The sequence below is a fragment of the Equus przewalskii genome, chromosome 26, assembly GCF_037783145.1.
Source record: "Equus przewalskii isolate Varuska chromosome 26, EquPr2, whole genome shotgun sequence".
Taxonomy (NCBI): Eukaryota; Metazoa; Chordata; class Mammalia; order Perissodactyla; family Equidae; genus Equus; species Equus przewalskii.
This window is the reverse complement of record NC_091856.1, coordinates 32,812,894-32,825,453: the sequence shown is the minus strand read 5'-3', so window position 1 is coordinate 32,825,453 and position 12,560 is coordinate 32,812,894. Positions and strand designations below refer to the sequence as shown.

At 50.2% G+C, this 12,560-nt stretch overlaps 1 protein-coding gene across 1 annotated transcript in view; it reads right to left on the bottom strand.

Annotated features, from left to right (window-relative positions):
* The window catches only part of GPR107 (G protein-coupled receptor 107), a 71,219-nt gene that overhangs the window by 15,976 nt on the left and 42,683 nt on the right, over positions 1-12,560 (bottom strand). The window contains exon 14 of the mRNA XM_008521582.2: positions 12,296-12,339. Coding sequence (XP_008519804.1) covers positions 12,296-12,339 — 44 coding nt within the window. The remainder of the gene's footprint in view (positions 1-12,295; positions 12,340-12,560) is intronic.

The following is a 12,560-nucleotide window of genomic DNA, read 5'->3' as shown; positions in this document are numbered from 1 at the left end:
TCAAAGTGATTATCAACTAACAGTATCTGCAAGAATCTCCTCTGAGAAACCGAACGCATGGATGAGGGGAGGGTCAGAAAGTCTTTCCAGGAAAGTTTAACTCCCCAAACTGAGAGGCTGTAACCCTCACATGTAGAGCTGCAAAGGACTCGCACACAACATGTGAAGAAGCACAATTCCAGGAGGCCGACGGGCGGAGGCTTTCTTACCCAGCACCCTCTCTAGCAGTCTGGTTTTGTCCTAAGTTAAATCTCCCTGGTTCTCTTGTAGGTTTTCACTCAGCTCATCTCAGGACAGGCGCTGGGACGCAGCAGTGACCCTGGCTGCCCAGGCCTTTGCCCGAGGGGCGGCTGCCGTCCCTCAGAGAGGCACCAGACCAGCCACATACTCACTGCTACATTGCGCAGAGTCCGGTGACGAAAGGGTGTAATGGGCACTATTCCTCCTCATCTGAGGGAGGGGAGAGGCTGCACTGAGGGAAAGATATTAGAAGTGTCGGATAAGTAAGTGACCATGGATTTAAAACTTTCCACATTTGCATGAGCCAGTATTCCTCTTGTGTCCCCTTTTGTGTGCGTGTCCTCTGCTCACACTGGCAGAGGTCAATGAAACGGCCTGCTCACACTGCATTCGGCCCTCGAAACCCCAGCCCTGGGAGCTGTGGCCCGCCCAGAGAAGCACACAGTTCTTGAATATGAACACTCAATTCTCTTCTTTGCGAATAAGTGAGAAAGAACAGCACCAACAATTAGACATTTAAACAATAAAAATGCTTTAAAAGTCTCCTCTGAATTTTCAAATAAATCCTGACAAATGAAACTCCTGCCCTTGCTTAAGCAGGAACCTTCAGCCTGACAGAGAGAAAAGTGCCACACTTTTATTCCTGGATTTCAAGACGCCAGGACAAGATACACATGGCTGCCATGGCCATGATCAAGTAAGGGCTCTCAAGCCAGATCAGGGGGACAAGGGGCGAAAGAGAGGATTCCCAAAGGAGGCGATGTCCAAGCGGAGGCGCTGTCTAAGCGGAGGCCTGCCTGGGGCTCAGGAAGGGGCAGGAGTGGAGACACCAAGTGGAGAGAATGCCCGGGAAGAGCAGGCACAGAGGCTCCGAGGTGAGGCAGCACCAGGCAGCAGCGAAGAGAAAGCAGCTCGGGGCAGCTGGACAGTGAGGAGGCAGGGGACGAGGCCGGGTGGAGAGGAGAGGTGGGAGCTGAGTCAGATGCCAAAGGCCGGAGCTGGCCTCCCTTGGCGCCGAGACCAGGGAGCCTCGGCCAGCTGAAGCAGGGCCGTGCCTTGATCACACCTACAGTTCAGAGCAAGCTCTCTGGAGACAGGATGGAGAGAACCAATAAAAGCCCAGGGGAAGTCAAAAGCCTGGAGTGTGGAGGTCCCTCTAAAAGGTGGTGAGGCCTTTCTGTCCGTGGAGAGCAGAGGACGGGGCAGCGAACAAGAGGCTGAGCTTGCGTTGGTGGCTGGCTTGGGAGACAGAAGGACAACAAGCCAACGGTGCTGGGAGACCAGAGAGAATTCTTCAGTGAAGTTCATGGGGGAGAGAGCAGATGGGTCAAGGCGCTGCAGGCCTTAATGGGCCAAGACACGAGTGCGCGTGAGAGGAAGGGGGCAGGAGGCCCGCGTCACAGCCTCCAGGCTGACTGCGAGACACTCGGAAGAGGCAGCCACGAAGCCTTTATCGATGAGCCTGGACAGCCACAGACAGGCGCCCACGAAGAAACATCAGCACAGGCACTGACGCTAGGCCACCCCAGGACACGGGCTGGGACTGAGAAACAGACCTTGGGAACAACTAGGTTTGTCTCTAAGAAAAGCAGCCACAATAAGCAGAGTTCAAGGTTGATTCTGAAACCCACCAGTCACGACAGACCTCGTTTCTAGGCACAAATAAGGCATCTGTTTGAGACTGCTGGTCACGGGATGAGGCACCTGGGTCCACATGGGTGTTCTAGGCACAGCCAAGGCAGTGGAGGCCAGGAGCAAGCTTCCTCATTGGAGCAAGAAGCAGGAGTGGGTGTCAGTGCAGGCCCTGCACATTTGAACACTGTGGGTTCAAATTCCAACTCTGCTGCTTACTGGCTATGTGACCTCAGATAAATCGCCTCACCTCTCTGAGCCTCAGTTTCTTCATCTGTAAAACAAGAATAACAATACCTACTGCCAGAGTTGCTGGGGGAATGTGTGAGACAGGATGTGGAAAGCAAACAGCACACAGTAAGCACTCAATGAATGCCTGATGTCACGGCATCAGGATTATATGGTATTACCAAATACCAAATGCGGCATATAGTGCTACAGCGGCTGCCACAGCTGGCAGGACTCCAGACTCTAGTAAGTAAAACTGGAGCAAGTGGCGACCTGGGGACTGCCAGAGAGCTCTGGGCTCTCCTGGAAGCACTGCTGCCATATGCACACAATGAGTCAGCCTGCCGAGCAGGGGATGGACCAGCTCTGGAGGGTGGAACCTCACTGGCACCATGCAAGGAGCAGTGAGGCAGTGGGCCGCAGCCTGGAGTGCCAAGCCTCCCTTTGCTTTGATTCCAAAACAGCCTTCAGTGGAGTTAAGAACGCGGATCGCTTGCTGCTCACTGGACCATGGCAGGGCGGGCTCCCACGGGAGTAAGGGCTCACCAAGTCTGAGCTAGCTATTTCTAACCCCACCATGAGGAAGAGCAAATATGGTAAAAGAATGAGCACGGTGTGAGGGAAAACGCCTCGGACAGGAGCCAGGAGACCTGCATTCCAGGCCCTGTACCATCATAGCTCAGAGTGCCTGAGCCTGGCCTGCCACTGCCTCCTTGGGGCATCAGTCTCCCATTTGGAGAATTTCCTTCCGGCAATGGTCCTTAACCGGGGTGGGCAGCAGAATCACCCGGAGAGCTTTCTTTAGCACAGATGCCCAAGCTGCTCCCTACTCGTAGGGAATCGGGGGTGGCTATAAGGATTTTGAAAAACTTCCTAGGGAGTGGGGGAGGGGTGGGGTGGGGAGCAAGGAGAGAGCACGGACACCTGTGTCAGGAGCGCCTACGAGGCTGACTTCCTGCTGTGGGATTCCTCTTCCTCCCACTCTCAGGAAAACGGACATGACTGGATTTTGGCAAGTACTTTTTACTGCCGAGAACGGAAAAAGTGCCCACTGAGGTAGGAAGTACCCACTGAGGCAGGACGCATCCAGCCTTTCAAATTCTTAACAAGTCAGCGCTCTCTCGGACCCAGCAGCAAAAGAGCAAATGCACCCCAACTCCAGGAGCTCCCTGCCTAGACTTTCACTTTTCCTCTTTAAGCGCCAGAGTACCAAGCAGGCTGGCAGGAAGATGGATGGGCCCCTTCCTCCTCAGAGGTCTTCCCTGGATGGTCTTGGAAGCACGACAACAATAAAAACAACAGTGCTGGTCACCATCTACTGTGTGATAGTGCGCTGGGCCCCAGGCCGGGCCCCTCTCCTATTTCACCTCGTGTAGTCCGCACAGGAGCCTCTGTGAGGAAAGGGGGCTGTTACCACTGCCTCGCAGATGAAGGACACAGGCCTGGAGAAGTGAGTAAATTACCAAGGTCGCACAGCTTGTAAGCGGAGAAGCCAGTGTTCAAACCAAGCCCCTCCCTCCGAGGACCAAGCTCTCAGTGCCCAGGCTTAACGCTGAGAGAAAGGCGCTTCACGGCCTCCTAATCCACCAGTGGCTCAGGGCAATGCGATGGTGGCTCAAAATGCTGGGCAATGCCAGGAGCTGCCAGCACTCTGTCTTGAGGAGTTAGCTCTGGACAATCCACGGGACGGACAGAGGCAAGGGCCCACGACAGCCACTTAGAGGATGAAAAATTTCCACAACAACCCTTCCCTGGGTGTAAGGAAAGCCTTGAGGCTTAAAATCACCCCTACCTACCCATCATCCTTTTCTCCTGCTTCCTCCTGAGCTTCACAGGGAATTTTGAGTCAAACTAAAAATTAAAGAAATAAGGATGACAGCAAAGCCTAGATCACATTGGAGTCGCTCTGACTCACTCTCAACCGTAGCATTTCCACAATCTGCTTCAGCTCCGGGCTCAAGCTCACAGTGCACGGGGCACAGGGCAGCTTCCCCCATTCGAAGCCAGGCCACATGCTGACCTGGGAGCACACTGGTCTGGACGTGTCCATTCTGGAGTGCTGAGCCCACAGGCCTCCACTAGTAAGAGATCCCACTCACCCGTCCCACAGCGAAGGCATCAGGAGCGAGGATGGGAAAGACTGTGACGGACAGGAGGAACTAAGAAAACCGAACGCTTTCACCTGCAAACTGAAAAGTGGCTCAAAATACATTTCCAATATGCATTTAAAACAATGACCCCGGAGTGGTCAGAAGCCACTGAAATGAACAGTGGAGGGCTGTGCATCTTACTGTAAGCAAAATTTTATCATAAATAACCAACAAAAAGCATCAAAGAAAGGAGGAAAAATGGCCCAAGAGACCGGCTGACAACCACACCACTGCAGGAAAGAGTGACTCCAGAACAGATTTCTGCCCTCCAGTCTAGTGAGCGTGTGCCTTTTTCATCCCTTCTGCTCTAGAATCACACCCAAGGCCCTGCTGGAGGAGGGGGTCCTAGGGCCCATGCTGATCTCAGATTCTGCTTGTGACAGTCCCTCCCGCCTTGGCCAGCCCGCAGCGCGCAGCCGCAATGCTGGCAGCCGTGTCAGCCAGACATCACAGCTGAGCTGGGCAGCACATCGCTCCCCTGGCTGTCCACAGCACAGACTCACAGTTGGCAATGAGCTGGGCAAGGAAGACGGTGAGATGTCTCATGGCTTGATGACACAGCCTGGTCAACAGCAGACAACACCTTCTCAATAGGAGAACCTGACCGCCCTGAATACTGCAGTAATCTGAGAAAAGCTGCTTTCAACTGTGTCTTAAGAATCGCAGAAAACAAATGCATGCTAACACCACTAGGCAGGAGAACCACACCCAGAACTGCGGAGGGCACGCCAACACAGACGGCTAACCAGGCCCACTGGGGGCTGAGTGCCCCACGGTAACTAGGGTCCTGATATCTGAAAGGCCTAAGAAGAAACTGGCACTGCGATGAAGCTGCGTCTCAGCCCGGGGATACGAGAGGCCTCTGCTGCTGGTTGTAGATTCTATTAACTCAGGATCGTATCGCTGGTTAACTGATTATTTCAAAATGTTGATCAGAAGCTGGGATTAGGTTGATGACATTAAAGGAATTCTGGGTGACCTGCTGAGGGAAAGTAATGAAAAGAGGTTTTTGGTGATTAAAATAAATTAAAAATCATTGTATTAAGCCAGTGTAATAAAATATCCTTTTTCTCTCTCATTCTCTCTTCCTCAGAGTCTATTTAGTTGTGGTTTTACCCTTTCTAGGGTCACAGACTCCTGGAGAGACCAGGAGACAGCCTCCTTCGAGAATGTGCTGAGAGCCACAAACCCTGTGGCCAGGCAAATGCGAGCATGCACAAGATCTACAGTCTCTGACCCACAGCTGCCTTGTGTCATGCTCTCATGGGTGCCACCTGAGAAACACCTGACTTACAAGGTCAGCCACACACTTAGGTGAGGTGGCCCTGAGTGACAGACAGAATCCTCTGGGGTCTCGACAAATGCCACCTCACCTCATGCCATAAGAGAGGCAGGAATTTTGTAAGTACTTCCATCACATCTCCCGGAGAGAAAGTGTTCTTTGCCTGCCAGCACGCCACCTTTCTGGAGCAGCAGACTGTTTAGAACGCCCTCAGGGCGCAGCTTTAGACTGCAGAGGCCGGAGCGGATCCACAAATGCATGCTCTAGCTACACGGGAACATAGGAAGTAGGAAAAGTTTCTGAGTGACCAGATAAAGAGAATCTCACTTCTTCTGCCTTTTCTCTTCCATGATCATGAAACAGTGCTCCAGAGGGTGGGATCCCAACGGACTACCCTCACCAGCCGTGCAGACGACAGTGGACTGCGGGTCCGGAGGAAAGCACCCTTGCCCCACTGCACAGTGCTAGAGCCCTTTCACCTCCGGGAGGTGGAACCACAGCCAAACGCGCAGCTGGGGGCCCTACTCTCCTGACCTCCTCGTCCTCTCTAAGGCTTTTGGGCTAGAGTCTCCAAATTTAATCTAACAACAATCCTCACTGCCTAGAGCATCAGTGGGTCTGGGGCCACCTTAGTTTCTACTTGGAAAGTGAAAATAAAGGTTAGATAAACCTATAATTATAACCAGGAACTGAGTCAAAGAAGTCAAAGAAGAGAGCGCGTATAAACCATCAGCCCGGGTAGAAATGTATAACCCAAGTCTCTGTTCATAAACAGAGAGTAATCCATGTTAAAAGCCATCTTGTTAGTTAAAGAAAAGCACAGATTCCCATTAGAGTAATAGGTTAGGTAAAATATCAGAACAGAGAAGGATGCAAAAGCTACTGTCCCAATCAAATAACAAAGAACACAGTGCTGGACACTAAGTTGGAGTTCAGTAAATCCTTAGAAGCAGTAATTTCTTATACCTATGTGAGCTTTACAGTTTTCAAAGTGCTCAGTACAGAGCGAACAGTCAGCAGTCAACATCACTACATTATAGATATGGTTTCAAAAATGGTTATCTCTTAAATGTCCACAATAGCCAGGAGTTGTCACACTTTCTCTGTAAAGGGCTGGAGAGCAAATGTTTTAGGCCTTGTGGGCTGGCTGATCTCGGCCACATAGTCATCACTGCCACAGTAGCACAAAAGCAGCAACAGGCAATACGTATACCAATGGGCATGGCTGTGTTCCAACCAAAGTTTATTTACAAAAACAGCCAGGGTATTTCTCTTTCTTGCACATTAGTACGTTTTTCAATAGGTCTGTTTATATGAACACACCCAAATAAAACATATTTTTTTGGCATCGGTTGCCCAGTAATGGACTCTTAAATAGTCACAAGAATCTGAACAAGTCAGTCTGAAATGAGCTCAACAGGCTCAGGAAGAAAGAACCAGGCAGCCTTTCACTCCCACTCACGGGTGTTGGGACCACAAGGCTCAAGAAGTCGCATCCCTAATGCATGGTTCTGGAACTTTCAGGCTCAGGACCAATGCACACTAAAAAATTACTGAAGACCCCAAAGAGCTGGTGTTCATGTGGGGAAAATCTATCAGTATTTATCATATTAGAAATTGCAACAAATTTCCAAAATATTTAATAATTAATTTAAAAGTGACAAAAATAGGGGCCGGCCCGGTGACACAGCAGTTAAGTTTGCATATTCCACTTTGGTGGCCCGGGGTTCGCCGGTTCGGATCCTGGGTGCAGACATGGCACCGCTTAGCAAGCTATGCTGTGGTAGGCGTCCCACGTATAAAGTAGAGGAAGATGGGCACAAATGTTAGCTCAGCACCAGTCTTCCTCAGAAAAAAGAGGAGGACTGGCAGCAGATGTTAGCTCAGGGCTAATCTTCCTCAAAAAAAAAAAAGTGACAAAAATAAATTCATTACATGTTAATATTATTTTTCTTATAAAAATAACAAAAAATTTCATGAGAAGAGCAGAACTGTTTTCCATTTTTCTAAATCTCTTTAATGTCTGGCTTAATAGAACACAGCAGGATTTTCATATTTGCTTCTGCATTCAATCTGTTGTGAAGAAGGGTTCTGGTTCAAGTATATGAAGAAAATATGGCCTTAAACAGACGTAGGCCTTTTTAGATAACTGAATAGTCTTCTCTGATTCTATATTAAAACTTGACAAGCGGTAGCTTCTCGAAGATCAGCGAGGTGGGAAATCTGAAACTGTATCACTGACTTTTCACACTCTGTCAATTAAAATCCACTGGTCCATCTTGCACTTTGACTGGATCTTCTATCCATGCATGACTGTGTAACATGCACTGATCAGGTGGAAAATACTGTTTCACTGAGTTATGCACACCTCCAAAACACTGCAAATTCTTATCACAAAATATTTCTTAAAAGTCCCCCTGCTCACATTAGAGCTCTTTTAAGAACCGGGAAGCTGTCGAGCTTGCAGCGGTGGATCTAAGTCTTCCGAAATTGAAATTTGTGCTTTCAAGTGAAAATTAGATCACTGGCAACAAATACTTGTAGTTGTTTCCCTGAAGTGAGATGTTTATTTGGTTCATTTTCAAGAAAATGTCTGCCAAAACTCCAAGCTTCAGTACCCGTAGTTTGACTGTCACCATCTTTCAAATACAAACGGTGCCCCAAGAGACAAGTGGCTAGTTCAGCTTGCAACTCAAGCAACTACACGTGCTCTCCCTCTAGACGACCGTCGCACCTCGGTACGCGGCAGACGTGCTTTAGGCCTACTTCCCATTTCGTCCCCCAGAAGGTTAAAGACCATATGCAAGGGTAGAGATTTAATAACATTAATAGCTTTTACTATTTCACCAACGCCACTCTTGAGTGAAATGAGCCCTTTTCCCCCCTGCAAGTAGGTGGCAGTGAAGAATGCCAGGGCCACCGACACAGGGTGGTGCCATGCCCCGACGCTCGCTGAGGCGCCAGCTGTTCTCCCCGCCTCGGCTTGTGCACCCTCTGCAAATGCCAACAGCGAAAAAGGTGGATAATGTCTTATTATGGAAATGGCTCTGACTCCGAGGAGCCTCTTGAGAACTCTGCCCTGACCAACACTTCTCAGGGGCACAGGACCTCGACACGGCCGCAGCTCCAAGTGAAGCCATGCCTCCACAAAGCCTCCGGCTCGCCAATCAACATTTGTTTAAAGGCTTGTGAAGCTCACCTAAAAGCTAAGATTCCTCAGAATACTTCCACCAATTTTCCTCAGAAACACAAGGAAAAAACCCCAGAAGATCAGAAGCAGAGCCTGTTAATTAAACGTATGGCGTGTATCCCCCAGCCAGCCCTCTAAGGTGATGACGCTGGAGAATGAACGAGAAGGAAACGGGCGCAGGCTCAAGGGCAGGAACAGCCAGTGAATGTTGGCAGGCGAGACCCAGGGGACAGAGCGCGGCGCGCCTGTGCAACACTCAATTAAGCCTCCTCTCAGAGGACGGGCGCGGCAGCAACTCTAAACGACAGCAGAGTGTGCGACAGCAGAGACAAAGACACAGCTTAAGGACAGCAGCCAGCTTCATCTGTAACTTTTTCCTTTATACTTCCCTCAGGTTCAGTCGGAAGGAACCCAGAGACAAAGAAGCGCACGAAATCCAAACGAACCCTCCCTGAAAGCCAGATGCAATCCCGAATGCAGAGGGACAAGGACAAAGAGCATTTCCCCCACCTGCAGTTAGTCAGCCTGGACTGCACTTAAAACTGAGACACTTAAGCCCAAGTCGCTGTTAAGGTCGTGCAATGAGTCAGTGGAATAATGGGCCTAAGAACAGGAACCAGAGTGTCAGGCACCATCCAGCAAAATGCTTCCAAATCCAGTAGGAGACATTCCTGCCCTTGGCCTTTACTTTGCGTAGATGCCTCTAGGATGGGCTAGATCTCAGGGGGTGAGGGGACAGGATGGGACTGAGGAACACAGAAGGTCAACCAAGACATCCTGGGACCAGCACCAGCAGGCGGTCAGCTGTGTGTTCACTCCAGCTTCCCGGTGCTGCCGTGGTGCCATCCTGGAGTGGACAGGGCACAGCCACTCTGCAGTCACACCCGAGGCTGGCCTGACAGCACAGGGCGCTGCTCCTGAGGGTTCCCTGCCGGGGAGACTTCAGCTGTGGGAACACGGCTGCCCTGACTTGGGAAGTGTCCCAAGCATGACCACTTCTCAAAGGACGGAGTGAAATAAGCATTTGCAGATCAGCTTAAGAGCATCCCTCAGCCTAAATCAATTCGGTGAAAGAACACGAATCAAGAAGACACCCCCATTCTAGGCTAATCTACTCTGTCCCCCTTTCAAAGGGTTTGTGATACCCGCTGATGAGAAACGGGTGCTTCCTTAACAGTATGTCATCCTGAGAGTGCTGAAGGAGAGCCGGGGGGGGGGGGGGGGGGGGGGGGGGGGCTTGCACGACTCCCTGTGTCCGTGTTTGCTCTCTGCTGAAGAGGTCTCATGCTGTCACCTGGTGGAAAAGACGAGAAACTGCCTGTGTGCCCCAGGCGATGACAAAAGCACTCCTGTTCCATAAAGTTTCCCTTCCCCATGATGCTAGGGGACAATGATGAGTCCATCTTGGGCTTCCCCTGCGGTGCTCTCTACCCAGGCAGGATACTGCACTAAGATCCTCAGCTGATGATCACGCTCTCACGGAGTAAGAGGTCCCAGAGACAGTCACCTACACAGTCAGCCCGAGCCCTCCAAAGCACAGGGCAGAAGGCGGAGGCAGTCAGAGGGCTAGAGTGATGGCGGGGTGGGGGGCGGGACTGGTGAGGGAGGACCGGAGCAAGTCGCAAACAGGGAAGGATGAGGCCAAGAAGAAAAGCACAGATGAAACCCGTCAACGGGGAAACCCTGCCCGTGGGATTTTTACACACCTTCAGCCAAAGTCAGAAAAATGAATCTAGAAATAGTGAAGTGTATAAAGATGAAAAAATTAAAATGTCTCATCTCAATATATTAAAATAAGAGAAAGACATATTCACTAAGTCACAGAAATAATAAAACCCCTTTTTAATATAATGTGTATAGAAGAGAAAAAAAAAGACAAGAATATACCCAAACGACAATTATTCCCAGAAAATGGGGTTTTATTTTCTCCTTTGGACTCTTCTGTTTGTGGTAGGGTGCTTTCTTAAAATTCTGATTTATTTTTTATGATTCCCCTTTACCCTATTCCAAGAAGTCAGGAGGGCTCTCAGAGTTCTGTGGCTCAGAGGAAGGCAATGTAGCCAGGCTTTTTTAGCACAAGATTTCTGCAAAGTTCCAGCTTAAACTCACTGAAAAGAACTTATCCCAGAGGGTATCCCAGAGGGAGAAGGGAACCCAGTGCCTCTGACGGAAAAGAGGAGAAAACAAAGAGCTATTTCCGGGGACTGGAAAGAAAACAAGAGCTGGCACATTCTGTGAGTGGGGTCTGTGGCCACTCAAGAAGCCAAGTGGGCCTTGGGAGGCTGGACTCAGAGCACTGGCCAGAGCTCCCAGCCGAGGCAAGACCCTCACAGGCTGCCCAGACGCAAGAGTGGTACCCAAGCCAGACAGCAGGACTCTCAATAGGAACCACTGTGGGCCGAAACCAGGGGCACCGCTGAACACCGTGCTCTAAATAAGAACGCTGGATGTCCCCTGACACTGGAGTGAAGCCTTGAAGGCAGGTCTAATTCAATTTTAAGAAAGTACTGTGATATTAATTGTACAGCAAGTGTGAACTAAAATATGTACCTACTACAGTCCTGTGTTGCATGATGATCGGATACATCCCGAGAAATGTGCCGTTAGGCTGCTTCATCGTTGTGTGCACATTATAATTACTTACACAAACCTACATGTACTGCTTACTACACAGCTGGGCTACATGGTACTCATCTTACGGGGCGACTGTCACACATATGGTCCGTCCTTGACCGAAACATCATTATGCAATGCATGACTGGACATGTTTTCTGACTTTCCTGAAATGAATCCCCTTTACTTTTATAATCAGAAAATAGGTCAGCAACAAAACTTTATTTACAACAAGAACTGGACAATCTGCCTTAAAGAACATGATTACTATCAGCACTGGGTGTATGATGTCCCGGCTCCAGAGGCAGCTCTGGCCTTTGACAGCACTGCTCCTTGACCCCTTGTGGTCGGCAATGCCCATTTGTGACACAGCAGCCTGTAGTTGTGGACATTTTTCAAATAAGCCCAGAAACACACAAAACGTTTTCTTTGTGGTATCTTTTCTGATTTAGCAGGCACGGTTGGAAAATCAGGTGAATGCAAAAAGTTATAATGGCACAAGCACTTATAAATCAGAGCGTGTCAAAGGTTCTCTGTGGCATCAGTCTTGTTGTAAATTAATACCGACACCTCTATTTTGGAAGCGTGTGAAATCAGCAGGAAGGGACGCTTTACACATAGCCAGCCTCAATCCTGAACCTCCTGTTCTCACAGTGAAGTGCTAGCCGGTCCCCCCAAAACAAGATTCTCTCTTCCCGACTCAGTTTTGAGAAGGTGAAATCACGCTCACGAGTGGCAGTGAAATGAATCATCCCAAAGAGCAGCAGCCACCCCAGGCCTCCTCACACAGCTGGTCTCCGCAATGGGTGCCACCTGCCTCTCCACCCAGCAACGCCAAGCTGCCTCACAGAGCGGGCCCAGGGCTCGCGCTGCCTCCCGGGCCCGTCCTCCGCCCCTCTGCAGCGCCCAGGCCTGTGGCTTCAGGGAAGGTGAGCAGCACAAGAGCACAAGGGAACTTGCCTTTTCCATCTGTTGCTGATGCTTCTTGTAAATGCCTGATTGACCTAAAAATAAACATTTGGGAACAAAAAGTTAGCTCACAAACTTGCACTCCTGTCTGTTTCCAGTACTAGCAACTGGAGGCCCCGAGTCCCTCCACCATAGACGGAAGGGCTGGACTAGACTGAGCAGGCTCTCCTAGCACCGACATCTCTGACAATCGGCACTCCGCCCATGTGGTGCTCAGGCTGTGAGGCAAACACGCCCTCTGCTGGCTGAACAAAGC